The sequence below is a fragment of the Mustela putorius genome, unplaced genomic scaffold (assembly GCF_011764305.1).
Source record: "Mustela putorius furo isolate JIRA1106 unplaced genomic scaffold, ASM1176430v1.1 tig00000788_pilon_pilon_pilon, whole genome shotgun sequence".
Lineage (NCBI taxonomy): Eukaryota > Metazoa > Chordata > Mammalia > Carnivora > Mustelidae > Mustela > Mustela putorius.
Genome location: NW_025421481.1, coordinates 7,063,795 through 7,083,503, shown reverse-complemented (window position 1 = coordinate 7,083,503; position 19,709 = coordinate 7,063,795). Strand labels below are relative to the sequence as shown.

At 36.1% G+C, this 19,709-nt stretch overlaps 1 protein-coding gene across 4 annotated transcripts in view; it reads left to right on the top strand.

Moving 5' to 3' along the window:
- Positions 1-12,778, top strand: part of TMPO (thymopoietin) — a 29,534-nt gene extending 16,756 nt beyond the window's left edge. Inside the window, exons 4-9 of one of the 4 annotated variants that reach the window (XM_004742923.3) lie at positions 558-655; positions 7,927-8,046; positions 8,146-8,241; positions 8,664-8,774; positions 9,759-9,847; positions 10,539-12,778. In XM_004742923.3, coding sequence (XP_004742980.1) covers positions 558-655; positions 7,927-8,046; positions 8,146-8,241; positions 8,664-8,774; positions 9,759-9,847; positions 10,539-10,824 — 800 coding nt within the window. In that variant the 3' untranslated portion in view covers positions 10,825-12,778. The remainder of the gene's footprint in view (positions 1-557; positions 656-7,926; positions 8,047-8,145; positions 8,242-8,663; positions 8,775-9,758; positions 9,848-10,538) is intronic. The other 3 variants (XM_004742924.3, XM_004742925.3, XM_004742926.3) reach the window with 3 other exon arrangements.
- The last annotated feature ends 6,931 nt before the right edge of the window (positions 12,779-19,709 follow it).

Sequence of the window (19,709 nt, the reverse complement as noted above, 5' to 3'; positions counted from 1 at the left end):
AGATTTTATAATCACATCAAAACAGAAGTGAGGACTTTTAAACTACACTGAAGTATCAAAGTCATTGCAATTACTTTTTTTAGAGGCTTAATACCATACAGTGTTTTCAGTCTTAAAGTTCCTATAGCTTTTTTCTTCCGTATTTCAAATTTTAATGACTAACCCTTGTTTATATAGTAGTAATGCACTGTATGAACAAAAGAATATTAGCAACTGTGTATTTTAATAGCCTCTTCCTTTATCCAAGTAGTTTTTTTGTGGAAAGCCTCCATGGGCAGTTTGAATTCACTTTATGTTTTAGGCTATTAGTCCCAGAAAAAGGGAAGAATAGGAAGAAGCAGTGAACAGATGGAGTAGGGGAGATGAACAAAACTGGAATAAAATAATGGAAAAGTAAAGTTTTTAAAGACATATTGCAGTTGAATAGTCATGGTCTGTTGAGGTAATAACCAATAGGTTTTAGAATGCCTAAAACCAAGTTTCCAGAATAATGTTAGGATGACATTGTAATTTATTGTATATTTCAGAGAGTAATGTTTCTCCGATATTATTTCCAGACTCTAAAATAGAGCTCAAGCTTGAGAAGAGAGAACCACTAAAGGGCAGAGCAAAGACTCCAGTAACACTCAAGCAAAGAAGAGTTGAACACAATCAGGTATCTTTAGTTTTATGATCACTGTGTTCAGGTATAAGTAATCTGACAACACTAATTTGCTTGTGTCCTAGCCTTTGGTTAAATAAACTCCAGCGCACTCAATGAAGTGTTCATTCCATTGTTCATTAAATGGCATTAGAAATCTAAACTTCATGTTTTTTGTCAGTAGTGTAGCCTGTGCTTACTGCAAAAGCAAGTGTTTAATAAATGTCTCATTTGTGTTTGATTTTGTGCTGAGCATGGTTCAAGGCCAGTCATATACTGCCTTTTAAGGGAAATATTTTAAAAGGTGGAAATAAATGCCTAAGCATTTTTTTTTTTAAAGGAAAGGAAGGATTTTATATGTAATCTTTAGGTTTCTAACTTTGCTTTTACTTTTGCTTGTCTTCTGTGACTTTTCCCTCAACTCTGAAGCTAGTCTGTTCCTAAGACCACACTTTTCTTTCCTTATCTGAGGTGAAAATTTATCTTTTTCATTGTAGGTGAGGCAAGATACAGTTTTTCAAAAGGAAAATGTAGGAAACTAAGTGAGAACTAATAAACACAGGTATAAATGAACTAATTTACAGAGAACAAATTATTGACTAATCTAGCATTGATTTGGCTGACCTTTACAAGATAGCTATCCCAGGAGTGATTTTCCTTACCCTTATTTTGTCTAGCTTGAAAGATTTGTCTAGTTGGTTATTTATCTGTTCCATCTTCTCTTTGTCATTTTAAAGCCACGCATCCTTAGAGTAAGTTCTTGATTTCTTAAGCCATGTCTAACTGGGTTTGATGACTTGATAAGTTGAATTTCAGAATTCTTTGTTAGAAATAATCTTGGTGATTGTGGAGAATGTATAGAGCACTCAGTGGAAGATTTTGTTTAATATAGAACCAAATACTGGAATAAAGATATTGCCCTTTTATTTAGTAGGGAAGAGCTCCAGGGTCATGCTGAAGAATAAGGAAATAATAAAGCAAGAGAAACTAAGAAAATCTAGTGAAGGACGATGAAATAGACAAGTATGGAGAATTTTAGTCCACAGTATGAAGGCGGGAGGGTATAGTGCCATCAAGAATGCTGGACTGATCAGATAATAGGTTAAAAGCCAGGATGAAGGATGGTATTATAGATGGTGTAATTGAGTTGGGGAATCCAAACTGAAGGACAGGGTAAATAGATTTAGGAGATGATTATGGCCCTCACAAAATTTAAAAACATCAAGAAAATTGGAGGGAAGAGTTCAGTGACCCCCTAGTCTCAGAGCCTCACAAGTTTCAACATTTTACTGGTCTTATTTCATTTTCACCTCTACCTTCCAGCTTTTTAAATTACTTTTGGTATTGCTGTTTTGCTTTTTTTGCTGGAATATATTAAAGTGAATCTCTGACATCATTTCACACATTAAAATGTCAGTATTTCAGTGTATATCTCAAAAAGATAGCTGTTTCATTCATACATATAACAACAATGCCACTATCACACCTAATAAAATTAATAATTCTTTCATGTGTAATCTATTCAAATTTCTCCAGTTTCAGAAATATCTCTTATGATTAAATTACTCAAATCAGGATCCAAGTAAGCTACACATACTGTTTGGTATTTGTTTTGTTTTGTTTTTATCTCGTAAGTCTATAGCTGTCTCCACTGCAAGTTTCCCCTCTATTAATTTGGTGAAGAGACCAGGTCAGTTCTCTCCAAAATTTCCCACATTCTGGATTTGGAGGATTGCTTCTTCAAGTGTCATTTAATCTCTTATTCTATAACTGTGCTTTCGCATGCAGACTGGAGTTAGACCTATAGTAGAGCTGTGTAGTTAGCAGACCTTTCTGTGATGATAGAAGTGTTCTTTGTATCTGCTGTCCATTGTGGTAGCATGTGGCTATTGAATACTTGGAATGTGGCTTGTGTGGTATAGAAACTATAACTTTAATGTTACTTAAATTTAATTAGCTACATATGGCTAGTAGTTACCATGTAGTTACCATGTTGAACAGCATAGATCTAGAGAATTGGTTAGATTCAGGTTCAGTTTCTTTGGCACAAATACTTCATAAATGGTGTTCTGGTTTTTATATTGCATCATTTCATGAGGCAAATGACACCAAGTTAGTAGGTTCAGGTGTTGAAAGCATGATCCATCCATCCATTTTAAAGTCCCATATCACCCTTTCATTTAATGGTTATGACTGTCATTTATGATTATTGCCTACATCTACTATTTTGGTTGTAAGGTAATGATTTTTCTCATTCTCTTACTCCATTACATCTGTAACTGGAATTCTTTTAAAGAGAACTTTTCCCTCATGACCTGCATAGTTATCTTCAAATAAAATTCACACAGGAGAGCCAGCATAATTTGCCAGCTTTCAAATTAAAGCCTAGTCACTTTGGAAGGTGATCAATAAAATCTTTTTTAACTAGTATGGTTTTTATCTATTTCATTTATGACCAGTTATCCTCATCATTCTTTTTCCATGTTCAAACTGTGCCATCTTTAGCCATTAGGTTCCTCTTGTTCTGTGTTGGTTCCTGTGTCATTTTATTGACCCTGTTTGTCTTTGATAGTTTCTTGTTTTCTGCCAAAGTAAGATGTCCCAGGCTCATGTATGGTGCCTGCCTTTTACCAAATCAGCCCTTTTCCCAAAGAACCCTAATTCTTTTCATTGCAAATATTATTTGGAGGCTACCTACAATCTGCATGGTAGGCTGGTCATTTCTGCTGGGTTGTCATTGCTTCTAGGCATTTTTACTGGTAGAGCTAGGAGTACTTATTTTTTAGAAAGAGAAAATAAATCATGAGTTCATCAAATTTATGAATGCAAGCTATCTAACTTCTGGGTGTTCTGCCTATATCTCTTAATGCTGAGTGTATTGGTTCTTAAAATAATGTGATTTATGTAGTTACCACTATATAGATGTTTCAACATAATACAGTGCTCTTGATCATAAGGCTGCTAAATGGCAGTTTTGACAGTGGGGGGCGGGGTTGCAGTTTTTGTCTTTTGAGCATAAAATCAAAATACTGTGCTTCAAATCACTTGAGTGAATTTTCTTTCATAACTTTTCAAATATTGAATATATAGTTTTATTTAGGCAAAATAAGATGGAGTCAGAAATTTGGCTTTTTTCTTTGTTCCTTCCATTTATAGGCAACTTGCTGTTATGTTGGGCTTAATTTCTTTTTGAAAACAATAAGTAAATACATAGATTTATACACTTATTTTTGCTTCCCTCCTTACATAAAAGGCAATAAACTTTGCACATTTCTACCTTTCTGGTAATCTAAACATGGAGGTCACTCTGTATCAGAATACAGTCTAGCCATCTTCCTCATTGCTCTGTACCACTGAATGTCCTTGCATTTTATGGATGTACTGTATTTTATTCAGCTGTTTTCCTTCTAGTGGGTATTTGGATTATTTTCAGTTATACTGTTTAGGTAATGCAAAGATGAATTGATGAACAACGGTTTGCATGTATCTTTTCATATTTTAGCCAATTTATCTTGAGGAAATCTAGAATTGAAATTACTGGGTAATTTTGCTAGATGCTATACAAATCCCCTGCATAAGAGTTGAAGCATTTTGCATTCCTACCAGCAATGTATGACTGTACCTTTCTCTAATGGAGGGATAGGACACTGTTCAGAGAAAAAAATTAATATGAGTTAACCACATTACTAAACTGGTAGTTCCTCAGAGTAAAGTGGCTTTTAATTATACTGTTTCTTTTTATAACTTAGTTTTATGTGAACATTTTGTTCAGAGCTTATATTTTTACTGACAGATCTATAGCTACCTTTTAATAGCCCAGCTCCTGCATTCTCTTGTGCCTCAACTGCCTACTGTCCTTTTTGCCTATTGAAAGGCAATGTGAGGTTTTTGTTTCTTTCTCCTCTTGGTTTCCTGATAAATTAAGAGGAGTTGCTGCAGAACATCTTGCTGTAGTTAGTTTTTGATACAGAGTATATAGCATCACATGAACTAATTTTACATAGCAATGAATTTCTTTTCAGTCAGTAATTTTCACTTGTTTGTAGTGGACTCTGGTAGAAAAAAATCTTCAGAATATCTTTTCTGGTGTGTGAAGAGGTGTCAATTAGTTTTCTATGAAGGTGATTAATTCTAAATAGATAATAATAGTGAAAGAATTAATAAAACTAGTTGACAGTCCTCAACCAAAGACTTCAATAAACTTAGACAAAAGGAAATATAAATGATTTATAGTAAAAAGTTGCTTTCCCCACCCCTTCCTTGGTATTCCCACAGGCAACCAATGTATTTCTTGTGTTTCCTTCCATAGAAGAAAATAAAAGAATCTTTAAATGGAACTTGATTTTAATGTCAAAGATGAGTAATATAAATATAAACATGTTATTTTTTTATCAACCATAATAGTTTCAGTAGATGTTGGTAAAATTTTTGGTGAAGAGCTCATTTCTGTTCAAAATATAACATGGGGGCGCCTGGGTGGCTCAGTGGGTTAAGCCGCTGCCTTCGGCTCAGGTCATGATCTCAGGGTCCTGGGATCGAGTCCCGCATCGGGCTCTCTGCTCAGCAGGGAGCCTGCTTCCCTCTCTCTCTCTGCCTGCCTCTCCGACTACTTGTGATTTCTCTCTGTCAAATAATAAATAAAATCTTTAAAAAAAAAAAAAAACAAAATATAACATGGAAAATCGTGGAATTTGGTAGAAAACCCAATTTTAAGGAAGTGGATACTTCCCCTCATCCCCACCTTCATGGACAAAAATAAAATATCTGGTCTTTATATATTATCAGTTTTATTGGCCCTTTCAAGAAATAGGGGTGCCTGGGTGACTCTGATTCCAGAGTCCTGGGATCAACCCCTCATTGGGCTCCCCACTCGGTAGGGGGCCTATTTTTCCCCTTCCCTCTGCCACTCCCCCTGCTTGTGCTCTCTTGCTTTCGCTCACTCTCTCAAATAAATAAAAAAATCATTTAATAAAAAAAAATGTAGTTTTTAGGGGTGCGTTGGTGGCTCAGTCATTTGGGTGTCTGTCTTCAGCTCAGGTCATGATATCAGGGTCTTCCTCAGTGGGGAGTCTGTATCTCCCTCTCCCTTCGCCCCTTTCCCTGACTTGTGCGAGCTCCCTCGCGCTCTCCCCCCCCCTCCCCTCTTTCAAATAAACAAAATCTTGGGGCACCTGGGTGGCTCAGTGGGTTAAGCCTCTGCCTTCGGCTCAGGTCATGATCCCAGAGTCCTGGGATCAAGCCCTATATCCGGTTCCCTGCTCAGCAGGGAACATGCTTCCTCCTCTCTCTCTGCCTGCCTCTCTGCCTGCTTGTGACCTCTCTCTCTGTGTCAAATAAATTTTTTTTTTTAAATGTAGTTTTTAATTCTTTGAAGAGTTTCAAAATACTTAGTATCTACTAATAATACCAGATAGGCTGTCAAACCAGAATATTTTTAAAATAGTGCTTTTAATTAATTTTACTGGCACTGAGCAATTGACTATGAAAGAGGAAACAGAATTGAATGTAGTTTTAAGAAGATACTTGACTTTGAGATGCATCACAATTCAGTTACAGGATCTTAAACCAGGTGTTCTCAATGCTGGCTGCACATTAGAATTCCCTCAGGAGTTATAAAAATTAACTATTCCCAAGGCCCCTCTAGAAGAGATTCTGACTTAATTGGACCAAAGTAGGGTTTGGGGCATTTGATATTTCTCAGAAGCTCCCAGTTGATAATTGTGCTGCCAGATTGAGAACCTCTGATTAAAACTATTTATTGTTCCTATATAATTTAACAGATTTGTCCTTAGATTTGTGTGCAGCAGATATTTCCTAATGGATAGCAGGAAAAGGAACCCAGAGTTTCCAACTGTGAGTTAAAGAGAAACTCTTACACGTTAAATCCCAAATATAAAGAAATACAAAATTAGGAATGAAACTATGTTTGTAACTTGTTCTGGTAGTAATGTTGCCATGAAATAAGCATTCTTACTGGATAAGCGTTCTTGTCCCAGGATAAGAGTGAAATACATCTGTCTTTAAAATTAATAGGCACTCAAAATCTTTAAAAAAAAAAAAAAAATGGGCACCTGGGTGGCTCAGTGGGTTAAGCCGCTGCCATGATCTCAGGGTCCTGGGATCAAGTCCCTCATCGGGCTCTCTGCTCGGCAGGGAGCCTGCTTCCTCCTCTCTCTCTGCCTGCCTCTCTGCCTACTTGTGATCTCTCTCTGTCAAATAAATAAATAAAATCTTTAAAAAAAATTAATAGGCACTCACTTGAATATAAAAAATCAATTACTTAGATAAAATACTAGCTTGAGAGCAGAAGCGACAATATACGCACACTCTAGTACAATACTGATCATTGGTGGATGATCTCTGGTTAATTTCTTTGGTAATAGTGGCTTCAAAGTTGAATAAATTGCTACTTGGAATGCAGAATCTCAGGCCATACCCCAGAGCTGCTGAATCAGAATCTACATTTTAACAAAAGCTCCACATGATTAATATGTATATTATAGTTTGAGAAGTATTAGTCTAGTGGTTTTTAAGCTATTATGTAAGGACTACTAAATTATTTTTTAAGTGAAGAAAAATCAGTTCCCTTCTCAGGGAGATAGGAGTCTGGGACTGGAAGATACCAGTGACCCATCACTAACGCTCTCTTTCTGTAGTGAGAAGTGGGTAATCACTTGGGTTTGGCATTGATGTTACAGGCTTGCCAGTTTGTGAAAGAGGTGACCACCAGATTTTGTTGTCAGTTTTGTTGCTCAATGTTGTCAGTGACATCTGGGAACTTTTAAGTTCAGATAGCTGTGTGTAGATTATAATTTAAACCGAACCTATTTAAATAATCCTACTTGGAAAGGATAATGTTTAATTTGTGCTAACAATTATAAAATTTTATTTTGTTTTTAAAGGAAACTGCCTTGTTACAATAAATGACTTTCTTATAAGTCATGATCAGCCTGCTTTTTGTTTAGACAGCCAAAGAGATGCAGTTGTGATACAAGAGCCAAATAGCAAGTCACAAAAGGAGCTGGTGATAACTTAAGTGCTTTTTTTTCTTCTTGCTTTTATTACAATTTGTGAGCTCCTATGTGTTTTACCATAGTCTAAGTGTCTTCCGATGCCTGCATATTGGTTCAGTCAATACATTTTAGAAATATTTTGAGGGCATTGCATTGTTTGCAAAAGATGGCATTTAGAGATTTTTTATGACTTCTCAGTGCACTAGCTAATGGCCATTATTAAGGTGTTTGATGTTAGAATCTGACTTTTTTAATGTGTCGATGCTTGAATAGAGCTATTCTCAAGCTGGAATAACTGAGACTGAATGGACAAGTGGATCTTCAAAAGGCGGACCTCTGCAGGCATTAACTAGGGAATCCACAAGAGGGTCGAGAAGAACTCCAAGAAAAAGGGTGATGCAAGGCTTATTGCTTAGAATTGGGTTTTCAGATCGGTAGGGTTTTAGTGATTATTTTATATTTATTGTTTTTGTTTTGTTTTCAAACTAACAGGTGGAAACTTCAGAACATTTTCGTATAGATGGTGCAATAATTTCAGAGAGTACTCCCATAGCTGAAACTATAATGGCTTCAAGCAACGAAACCTTAGTAAATATGTTTCATAAACTATACAAGTGGTATTCTTTGTAAATTACCCTTTAATTAGAATTGGGGAGGTGGTAAATTTCAGCAAATCTCAAACTTGTGTTTTAAACAATTATATTTTTAAACTCATTTTCCCATATAATTCTGATTTTTAGAATTTTTTAGTATAGCCACGATATATACATATATAAATTTGTACAAGAATCTTATCTCTAAGTATTATAAGGAAACTTTTTTGCTAAAATATCTAGAGTGCTAAGGCTTCATATGAGAAGCACTGAATATGTTCATTTCTAGGTTCTTTTGCCTAAATTTTTATTAAGGGAAAGTTCTCGAATGTTCAGAAATAGAGTATCTTTTTTTCTTTTTACATGTCTTTGTTATGTTTGGATAATTCTGAGTCTGAATAATTTGAATCTTGGCAGGTTGTCAATAGGGTGACTGGAAATTTCAAGCATGCAGCTCCTATTCTGCCAATCACTGAATTCTCAGACATACCCAGAAGAACACCAAAGAAACCATTGACAAGAGCTGAAGTAAATGCATAAAATTTAGATCGATGCTATCATTGATCTTTTAAAGAGAAGATTTTCTTATATTTGTTTTTTTGCAGTGGGAGGGAGCAGAGCTTTCTTAACTGGGTGGGGTGTGTTTGTGTGTGTGTGTGTGTGTGTGTGTGTGTTTAAAGACACTTTTATTAGTGACAATCAAAAGTAACTAATATAGTATAATAAGCTAATACTATCTGCTTGCTACTGTGTGCCTCTTAAGTTCTACTTTTCAAGGGAATATTCATTTATGTGCTGCTTCTAATATGTTCTCTTTGTTATTGATGTGGGTTGAAAGTGTTACTGGGCTGTTGGGAAGGCTATACTATCTTTCACTGAAAGGTCAAATAATGGGACTTTAAAGTGACTTTGTATGATGCTTGAATTGATTAACTCCTTATAATTAAGCTTTAAAGTACTAACTGCATGATGCATTATAATTTTAATGAATTTTTACCAAAGTTTGTTTTGATCCAGGCTAATGGTAAACAGCAAAACAATCAGGTTGTTTAAAAAATCATTTTATGGCTTTTTAAGTTAGGAAGATTGAATTGACTATGTTAATTTGATATCCTCCATATTTGATCATTTATTTTATTAAAAACTCTTAACAGAAGAAACAGTGTACTCTTAATATTAATGAGAAGCATGGGAAAATCCAGTGGGGGAACTTAATGCTGCCATATTAGCTATACTGAATTTTAGTTTTGTGGGGTTTGTTTTTGTTTTGGTTTTGGTTTTTCTTAAACTTGGTTGAATGTGTTGTAATCCCCCATTACCACGTTAACATATCTCCACATTGAAGAAATTTGAAGAGAGCTTTGGAAGTTTATTGATACTTAGGTAATGATGAATTTAGAAAGGGCAGCTGGGGCAGACTTGAATGCAATCTGTTCTCTGAAACTTTTTAAATTATGTTTTAATTGCACACTTACACTAAATGTTAACTTGTGGTTGTTTGTTTCTTATTAGGTGGGAGAAAAAACAGAGGAAAGAAGAATAGAAAGGGATATTCTTAAGGAAATGTTTCCCTTTGAAGCATCTACACCAACAGGAATTAGGTATTCAGATACATTAAAACAAGAATTAGTGTATTCTGCTAGGGCGTTTTTATTTATTTACTTTTAATTGAAGTGTGGTTAGCATATAATGGGCATTTTAATTTTTAATTCTTCACACAGTTATTTATTGTACCTATGTCCTCAAAATTAAACTGTTCTTTTGAGAGCAGTTTAATTCTTAAGTCACTAGTTCATATTCTTGAAAGTTGAGTCAGATTCAAAGTTAACGTGGATAAGCTGAACTATTACAAATTATTTGCCTACTATCTAATTCTGATTTTTCATAGTAAGGAAGAAATACTTGTTTTCCTTAAAGGTTTCCCTTTTCTAATTGAAAAGACTTTAGGTAAGAGCTAAATTGTTTCCTGACTAAAAGAATCACCACCAAACTACCTTATTTTTCTTCTATCTCCTAAATATATTGGCCCTGAAAAGAAGTCAAGTTTAGTGAATATTTACCAATGTTCTGAAAGTTATTTTTTAATAGAGTGAGCATCCAGCATTTTAAATGAAAAATGTTTAGAGATTTTAAATAGGCTGACCTCATTATTTACATGTGACAGTTTTCTACTATTGTCTCAAGAATGTGTTTGAAATTAGGAGTGGTAATGACATTTTATATTTTATATTATACATCTAAATCATGACTTTTATCTAAATTTTTTTTTCTTCCTGTTTTCACTCCCAACAGTGCTAGTTGCCGCAGACCAATCAAAGGGGCTGCAGGCCGGCCATTAGAACTCAGTGATTTCAGGATGGAGGAATCTTTTTCATCTAAATATATTCCTAAGTATGTTCCCTTGGCAGATGTCAAGTCAGAAAAAACAAAAAAGGGACGCTCTATTCCCATGTGGATAAAAATTTTGCTGTTTGTTGTTGTGGCCATTTTTTTGTTTTTGGTGTATCAAGCTATGGAAACCAACCAAGGAAATCCCTTCACTAATTTTCTTCGTAATGACTCTGGAAAATCCATCTGAATGAAATCTCTTTGGCACACTCAATTTGGTCTCCTATTTTTACTAATAACTATATAAAAAAAAATTGTGTACACCTGTTGACTTGAGAACTAAAAATAATGTGATTTCACCTCAAAGTAGTATTCCATTGAAAAGCAAACAGGATATATATAAATGGACTTCATTTAAATGTTTTGGACTTTGGATTAGTAGGAGATCACTTCGTGCCATATGAATAATCTTTTTTAGCTCTGGAACTTTTTTGTAGGCTTTATTTTTTTAATGTGGACATCTTATTTCACTTTTGAGAAAAATGTATATTGTTTTCGTGTATTTGGGAAACAAGAAGGGCAAAACATGGTAGTATAATGTGAAGCTACACATTTAAATACTTCAAATTCTTACAGAAAAGATTTTAAGAATTATTCTCTGCTGTATAAAAACTTTAGAGATATGTGAAACATGAAATTTGGTAAGAAAAAGAGTAACTTGGGTTGTACTTTTTGTAACTGCCACAGGTTTGATGTGTTTATGGGGGAACATACAGCAATAATCTCTTCTGTAACTTTTATTAATAGTAATATTATTGTAGTCCTATTGTACTCACTTTTTAAAAGATTTCTAGTATCATGAATGTCCTACTTCAGTAAGACCCATTTAAATGCTGTTGATATTTTAGCAGGGATCTTTAGTGCAACATACACATGTTTTAGAGAATTGTTAGCTGGCTGTACATGTTTTTAGAAACTGTTTAGCTAGCTATAAGGCTGTAATTGGAAACTTGTACTTTTTATTTACAGCAAAACATTTGTTCTCTCAATCCAATTTGCTACCAAAATATTTTTTAGATAAATAAGTGTGTGTCTGTTTAGAAGTTAGAAACTTTAAAACAGTGGTCTGAAGTTCCATTTTGATTCATTTTTGCATTGCCTTCTGTTACCAAAAAAAAATTTGTCAGGTTTTTTTCTTTGCCCTACATTTTCCAACAGAGTTTGATTTAAAAGTACAAAAAGGGTTTCCTTTAAAATTACACAGTAAACTTTTCTTAGATACAAAGTAGTTAATACATAAATTTATAAACTCAATATGAAGTGGGCATTATGATTTTTGTGTACTCTTGAAATGGTTAACTTATCTTTGTGGTTGATTTATTTTTTAGCTAAAGCTTACCTCATGTATAACTTGGTTAAGTAAAGGTGTAGGTAATTGAAATTTTAGTAGAATCAAGTAAAACAGAAATTTGAACTTACTCATTTGAATTTCAACTTTACAGTCATTGACCATAAAGCACACTAAAAATATAAGTTATTTTAAATATCATCTGAAATAAAAAAAATACTTTTTAAAAAGAAAAAAGCTTAATATGTATATTTAGGCCAGCACACAATTTTGATTTCATTAGCTGTATTCTGATGTTTAACTTTGAAATGTTTTGTAGACATTTTTTACTTACTTTGCAATTGATCAGAAACTTTTGTAGTTCTGGTCCCATGAGAGAGTGGGAAACTTACTCCTAGATCAGAAATGCTTGCCTCTCTGAGTAAAAGTGTTTCTTTGAGATGAGCCACAGAGGGGGCACATTTTACTCTTTTTTCTGCAGTACAGTAATAGCAATACGCTTTTTCCTTGTTTCTAAATTTTACTTCCCGTAGTTTTCTATCTTTTCTTTTTGATTAAAAATTCTGAGAAGCTTCGTTTATTGTTTAAAAATATGGGAAAATAAATTGAACTTGTATGTATGTAAGATCAGTTTTCTAATAGAAAGCTATGGTCCAAAATAGTAAAAGAAGGACCACGTAAAACATGTAGTCTTTTTTTTTTCCCTTTTAATGTGTATGTGGTCTTTTGTCTGTGTCTGTTTTATTCCACTAGAATAAATGTGTCCTTGATGTAAATGCAAAGCATTTCTTCCTGATTAAATTGTAGATGTAGACTTTACAATATAATTCAATAATAAAAATGTAATTAATCTCTAGTTTTGTCATTGTAATAAATGCTTTTCAGACAACACAAACAGTAAGATACCTGATAACACTTCTTAGGTGATTTTTATGGATTTTTGGGTTTTAGTTCTCATTTTAGTTTTCTCCTTTATGTTTTGCTTCTAATCATTTCATAATCAACTCCTCATTTGTTCATGGATAAGCAGTGTATAGCCATTATACTCACCATCTTAGGGAAGCTTTCAAAGGCACCTTTCCCACTCTACAATACAGTAATTTAGTAAATATACTTTTTTCAGTCTCCCTTTCCTTTTTTTCCCCTGGTTGTACTGTCTTTAGTACTTATATCTGACACTCATTGTTAGTCTTGCTTTGAGATTAAGCAAAGATGTTGTCAAGGTATATTATGGAGCTGTGTTCATAACATGAAAGTGCTTTTCTCTTTCCATCATTCATGTTCCCCAAAGAAGTTGTGTGAGTTTATATAAATTAGTGACTCTTAAAGCAATATAGATCCTATAATTAATTAGAAAGCACATAGCATCAAAGACCTACTGTGTTTGTTTTTTTTTTTAAGATTTTATTTATCCATTTGTCAGAGATCACAAGTGGGCAGAGAGGCAGGCAGAGAGAAGAGGGGAAGCAGGGTTCCCGCTGAGCAGAAAGCCGGACTCGGGGCTCTATCCCAGGACCCCTGGGATCATGACCCAAACCCAAGGCAGAGGCCTTAACCCACCGAGCCGCCCAGGCATCCCAAGACTTAACCATGCTTTTTGTATGCTTACCATGTGCTAGATACTGCTTTATGCCCTTGACATGTATTCACTTACTTAATCCTTGTGATAATCCTATGAAGTAGATATTTTCTTACTGTCTCATTACAGATGAGGAAATTCATGCTCAGAGGGGTTAAGAAACTGGAAGTTTGCACAGCTGGGAAATGATGGGTCTGGTTACATATGTATGATATGGCAGAAGAGACATGAAAGAACCAACATCCCATCCCACATAGATACTGTGTATCCATTTTCTTGTTCCGCCTTGCTCCTTGCACAGTTTTGGTGCCTCTAAGTTCCTAACTTCACTGGGGGTTCCTTTTTTTTTTCTTCTTTTTTTTAAGATTTTATTTTATTTATTTGTCAGAAAGAGCGAGTGACCACAAACAGGGAGAGCAGCAGGAAAAGGGAGAAGCAGGCTCCCCACTGAGCTGGGAGCCTGATGTGGGACTCGATCCCAGGACCCTGGAATCATGACCTGAGATGAAGGCAGCCGCTTAACTGACTGAGCCACCCAGGTGTCCCAAATTAGGGGTTCTTTAAGATCCACTTCTAGTTTTAATCATTCTCTGTAGCCATTTAAGTTTTTTGTTTGTTTTTTAATAAATTTGATACTACATTTTAAAAATTAGTGTGTACATGTTACTTTGATATATTTACTTATTGTAATATGATTGTTGTTGTGATTTATCACATTATACAATTAATGGTGTAATGTCATTTATACTAAAGACCAAGCATTCTTCAAAATAATGGGATCTCTTTTCAAAGTTCAAATTTTGTTGAAAGTTATGTTTAGTTTGGCATCATAGTCATAGTACATTAAAATACATTGGTCAGTATCACCCATCCTATCATGAATTATATACCAACTTTTTTGGGTAGGGTCCTTTTTTATTTAAATTCAACTAATTAGGGGCGCCTGGGTGGCTCAGTGGGTTAAGGCTTCTGCCTTCGGCTCAGGTCATGATCCCAGGGTCCTGGGATGGAGCCCCCCCATTGGGCTCTCTGCTCAGCAGGGAGCCTGCTTCTTTTCCTCTCTCTCTGCCTGCCTCTCTGTCTACTTGTGATCTCTGTCAAATAAATAAAAAAATCTTTAAAAAAAAATTCAACTAATTAACATAATAGTGTAGTATTAGTTTCAGAGATAGAGTTCAGTGATTCATCCGTTGCATAGAACACCCAGTGCTCATTCCATCAAGTGCCCCCCCCCCTTAATGCCCATCATCCAGTCACCTCATCCCCACACCCCCTCCCCTCCAGCAGCCCTCAGGTTTTTTTCCTATGCTTAAGAGTCTCTTATGGTTTGTCTCTGATTACATCTTGCTTTATTTTTCCCAGGTGTTTTTTTTTTTTTTTTAAGATTTTATTTATTTATTTGACAGAGATCACAAGAAGGCAGAGAGGCTGGCAGAGAGAGAGGAGAAGGGAAGCAGGCTCCCCGCTGAGCAGAGAGCCCAATGTGGGGCTCGATCCCAGGACTTTGGAATCATGACCTGAGCCAAAGGCAGAGGCTTTAACCCACTGAGCCACCCACGCGCCCCAGTTTCTTTTACTAACCAGAATCATGCTGTATGTATCTTTGATGGGCTTGTTGGAGATGTTCTCAGCCTAGCACACTCCTTTTATCCATTATATATTCCAGAGAATCAGTGTCACTGTTTGGGTTGCTTCCTTCTGCTGTTAAAATTATGCCCACTTTTTTGCACAAACTGACTTGGACATTGAGCAGGTGGCAGGCCATGCATGCTGACTTGGGCAGGAGAGTGGCTGGACAATGAATTTGGGACAGACAGGTCCATGGTATCATCTGTGGCACAAGACAGGGCTGGTTTTGCTTTTAACTTTTGTTTTTCTGGGGGAACTAACTCTCTCCTAGATGAAAGCCTTCCTGGGTAGAGTATTCTTAGCTGTAGATTTTTTTCCTTTTAGCCGTTGGAATTTATCATGCTACTCCCTTCTGGCCTGCAGAGTTTCTGCTATAAAACCCAATGGTAGCAGTATGGGGTTTCCCTTGTATGTCACTGCTTTCCTTTCTCTTGCAGCTTTAAAAATTCTCTCTTTTGGCCATCTTACTTACTTTGTGTCTTGGTGCAGACCTCTTTGGATTGGTTTTGTTGAGGGCTCTCTCTGCCTCTTGGACCTAGATTTCTCTTTCATTCTCCAGATTCAGGAAGTTTTTAGCTGTTATTTCTTCAGACAAATCATCTGCCTCCTTTTTTTTTGCTCTTCTCCTTCTGGGATCCCTGTCATGCAACTGTTACGTTTGACAGTGTCGCTGAGTTCCCTGGGTCTATTCTCATTTAGCATATTTTTTCCCCTCTCATCTGCTCAGCTTGATTACTTTCCATTACTCTGTCCTCCATGTGGCTGATCCATTCTTCTACTTTCTCTTGTTTGCTGTTTATTCTGGGTGGTCTATTTTTATTTCCATTTAGTGAGTCTAGCATCTCTAATTGGTCCTTTTCTGGAGGGTCTCATGGAGGGCCTGCACTCTTCTCAAGTCCAGTGAGTATGTTTATGAGCATTACTTTAAATTCTTTGTCAGACGTATTTATCATCTCTATTTCTCTATTTCTCTTAGGTCTCTTGCTCTGATTTTGTTCTGTTCTTCATTTGGAACATATTCCTCTGTCTCCTCATTCTCTTTCTTGCTGTGTCTATTTCTGTGTTAGGAAAGTCAGTTATGTCTACCACAGTTGGAGTAATGGCTTTATAAAGAAGAGGTCCTAGATTGCAGTGTCTCCTTTTCACCAGAAAATGGTCCTTCAGGGGTATCTCCTATGTGCTTTGCTACGGGGGTGTCCTACTTTTGTGGCAGAACTGTGTTTGCCTTGAGTCCAGCCTGCGATGGCTCTCTGCCTATTGTGGGCAGAGTCTGGTGCTTGTGGTGTTAGTGGGCCTGTCAAGAGCTGCCTTGGGCGTGAGTTGAGTCAGACCAGGTGTTTGCCAGAGCTGAAGTAGCACCAAACTGCAGGCATTTTTCATGTGTGGTCCCCTGAGAAGCTCTTGATGATCAAGCTTTTTTTGAAGCTGCAGTCAGCCAGCTGCCTGCCCCTAGCCCACTGCTGGGGTCCTAGTCAGACTGGTGTGTGGTTATCTTTCCCTCTCCCTAGAGCAGGACTCACTGGAGTAGTGCTGGTCCTTGTCTGGGCTTGCATACTGCCAAGCTTGTGGTACCTTTTTGATGGGATCTTGCCAAGAGTGATCGGCGTGGGGCGGGGAGGGAGTGTGGATCTGCTTTGCTGTGGTCTCTTGTCTATGTCAGGCTGCGGAGAGTCTATTCTTCCAGTGTCCCGGTTGCTTTCTGGGTTATTTATGCCAATGTAGGTGTTCTCTAGGTGGCCACGTGGCAAGAGGTGAACCCAGGGTCCTCCTACTCCACCATCTTCTATATACCAAGTTTTAAATGCATAAATACTAACACTTTTTCTCCTTAAATTTAAAACAATGATTTCAGGGGCTCGTGGCTGGTTCACTCAATGGAACATGTGACTCTTGGTATTGGGGCTGTGAACTAGAGTCCCATATTGGGTGTAGAGATTTACTATAAATAAATAAACTTTTAAAAAAAAAATGAAACTGGGGCACCTGGGTGGCTCAGTTGTTAAGCATCTGCCTTCGGCTCAGGTCATGATCCCAGGGTTCTAGAATTGAGCCCCACATCAGGTTCCCTGCTCAGCAGAAAGCCTGCTTCTCTCTCTCTCCCACTTCCCCTGCTTGTGTTCCTCTCTTGCTCTCTCTCTGTCAAATAAAATCTCTTTTAAAAAAAATAAAGATTTCAAAATAATTCTTGTGATTATGTTAATTTCCTTAAATATGTTATTTTCTGATTTATGTCATCTGCATACCCTGTTTTTTCCTCTTTAAGTTTCCTTTTCTTTTTAATTATAGTATAGTTAACATGGTTATATTAGTTTCAGGTCTACAATATAGCAATTCAACAGTCCTATATATTACTCAGTGTTTGTTAAGATTAAGTGTACTCTTAATCCCTTTTACCTGTTTCACTCATCCCTAACCTACCTTCCCCCTAGGAACCATCGTTTTTCATAGTTAAGGGTCTCTTTTTTGGTTTGTCTTTTCATAGTTCACTTTTTTCCCCCCTTAAATTCCACATATAAATGAAATATGGTATTTTTTTTTTTTTTAAATAGGCTCCACACCTAGCATGCAGCCTCTCACAATTGTGAGATCAAGACCTGAGCCAAGATCAGGAGTCAGACATCTAACTGACTGAACCACCCAGGCACCCACATGTGATCTTTGTCTTTGATTGACTTATTTCACTTAGCATTATACTCTCTAGATGCATCCATATTGTTGCAAATGGCAAGATTTTGTTCTTTCCTATAACTGCATAATATTCCGTTTTGTGTATGCATACACCACATTTTTTTATCCATTCATTTATCAACAGACAGTTGGATTGTTTCCATAACTTGACTGGTGTAAGGAATGCTTCAATAAACATAGGGGTGCATATATCCTTTCAAATTAGTGTTTTCATATTCTTTGGGTAAATACCCAGTAGTGGAATTACTGGATCATAGTATAGTTCTGTTTTTAATTTTTGGAGGAATTTCTGTACTGTTCTCCACAGTGGCTATACCAGTTGCATTCCCACAAACAGTGCACGAGTGTTCCTTTTTCTCCACATCCTTGCCAATACTTCTTGAGTTTTTTATTTTAACCATTCTGGCAGTTGTGAGGTGATATCACATTGTGGTTTTGATTTGCATTTCCCTGATGATGAGTGATAAGCATCTTTATGTGTCTGTTGGCTATCTGTAGGTCTCCTTTGGAAAGGTATCTGTTCATGTCTTTTGCCCACTTATAATTGGATTGTGTGTGTGTGTGTGTGTGTGTGTGTGTGTGTGTGTGTTCAGTTGCATAAGTTCTTTATATTTGGGTACTAACCCTTTATTGGATATGTCATTAACACATATCTTCTCTCTCATGGGACTCCTGGTTGGCTCAGTCAGTTAAGTGGCTGCCTTTGGCTCATGATCCCAGAGTTCTGGGATCGAGTCCTGCATTGGGCTCCTTGCTCGGTGGAGAGTGCTTCTCTCTTTCCTTCTGCCTGCTTGTGCTCTCTGTCAAATAAATAAATACAATCTATAAATATATATATTTTTTTCTTTCATTCAGTAGGTTGTCTTTTGTTGATTTGTTTCCTTTGCTGTGCAGAAGCTTTTTTTTTTTTTCCTAATGTACTCCCAATAGTTTATTTTTGCTTTTGTTTCCCCTGCCTCAGGAGACATTCTAGAAAATAATGTTGCTATGGCTAATGTCAGAGAAATTACTGCCTGTGCTCTCTTCTAGGATTTTTATGGTTTTAGTTCTTACATTTGGGTCCTTAATCCATTTTGAGTTTATTTTGTGTACAGTGTAAGAAAGTGGTCCAGTTTTATTCTTTTCTATGTTGCTGTCCAGTTTCCCCAGCACCATTTGTTGAAGAGACTTTCTTTTTCCTTTTGCATATTTTTACCTTTTTTGTTGAGGATTTTGTTTCTTAATCTTTTTTAATCTGTTTTCCATCTTCATACTGTTTTTTCAAATATATTATCTTTGACATCTCACTTCTCTCCCTTTCTGTCATTGTGGTAAACTTTTTTTTTTCTTTTTTTTTTTTTTTTTGTGGTAAACATTTTTAAATCCCTTTTCAGTAATAGAATCTCAACGGGAAGAGGCTATGTAGTCAGGCTGTCACCTTGAATTAGCAGTCCCAGATTGCTTTTCAGAATTCATATAACATCCTCCTGCCAATGATTTGGGAAGGAAGTAGAGAAGACCCCGAGTCTTGAGTGCAGGGCAACTGCAACAGATTGATTCCATTGTGTTCTGGTATAGAATCATCAGCTTAGCTGACATTTGATGGCATTTATGCTATATTCATAGTGTTTTGAAATTGATTGCTTGTAAAATTTTACCACCCACTTGAACAAATACTTATTTGATGCATCTATTCCAGGTATAATTTTTTTCAGTGCAGGATGCAGTTTTAGAAATATCTTTGAACTTGTCTTGGGCATTCTTATGAGAAGTAGTTTTAAAAAATTAAAATTATTCCATTAAGTAACAACAGTATAGGTTTTCCAGCAGTTTAAATATTGTTGCCAGTTTTCTTTACCTTATTGAGATAAATTCATAATGTTTAACCCTTATAAGTCAAAGAACCAAACAT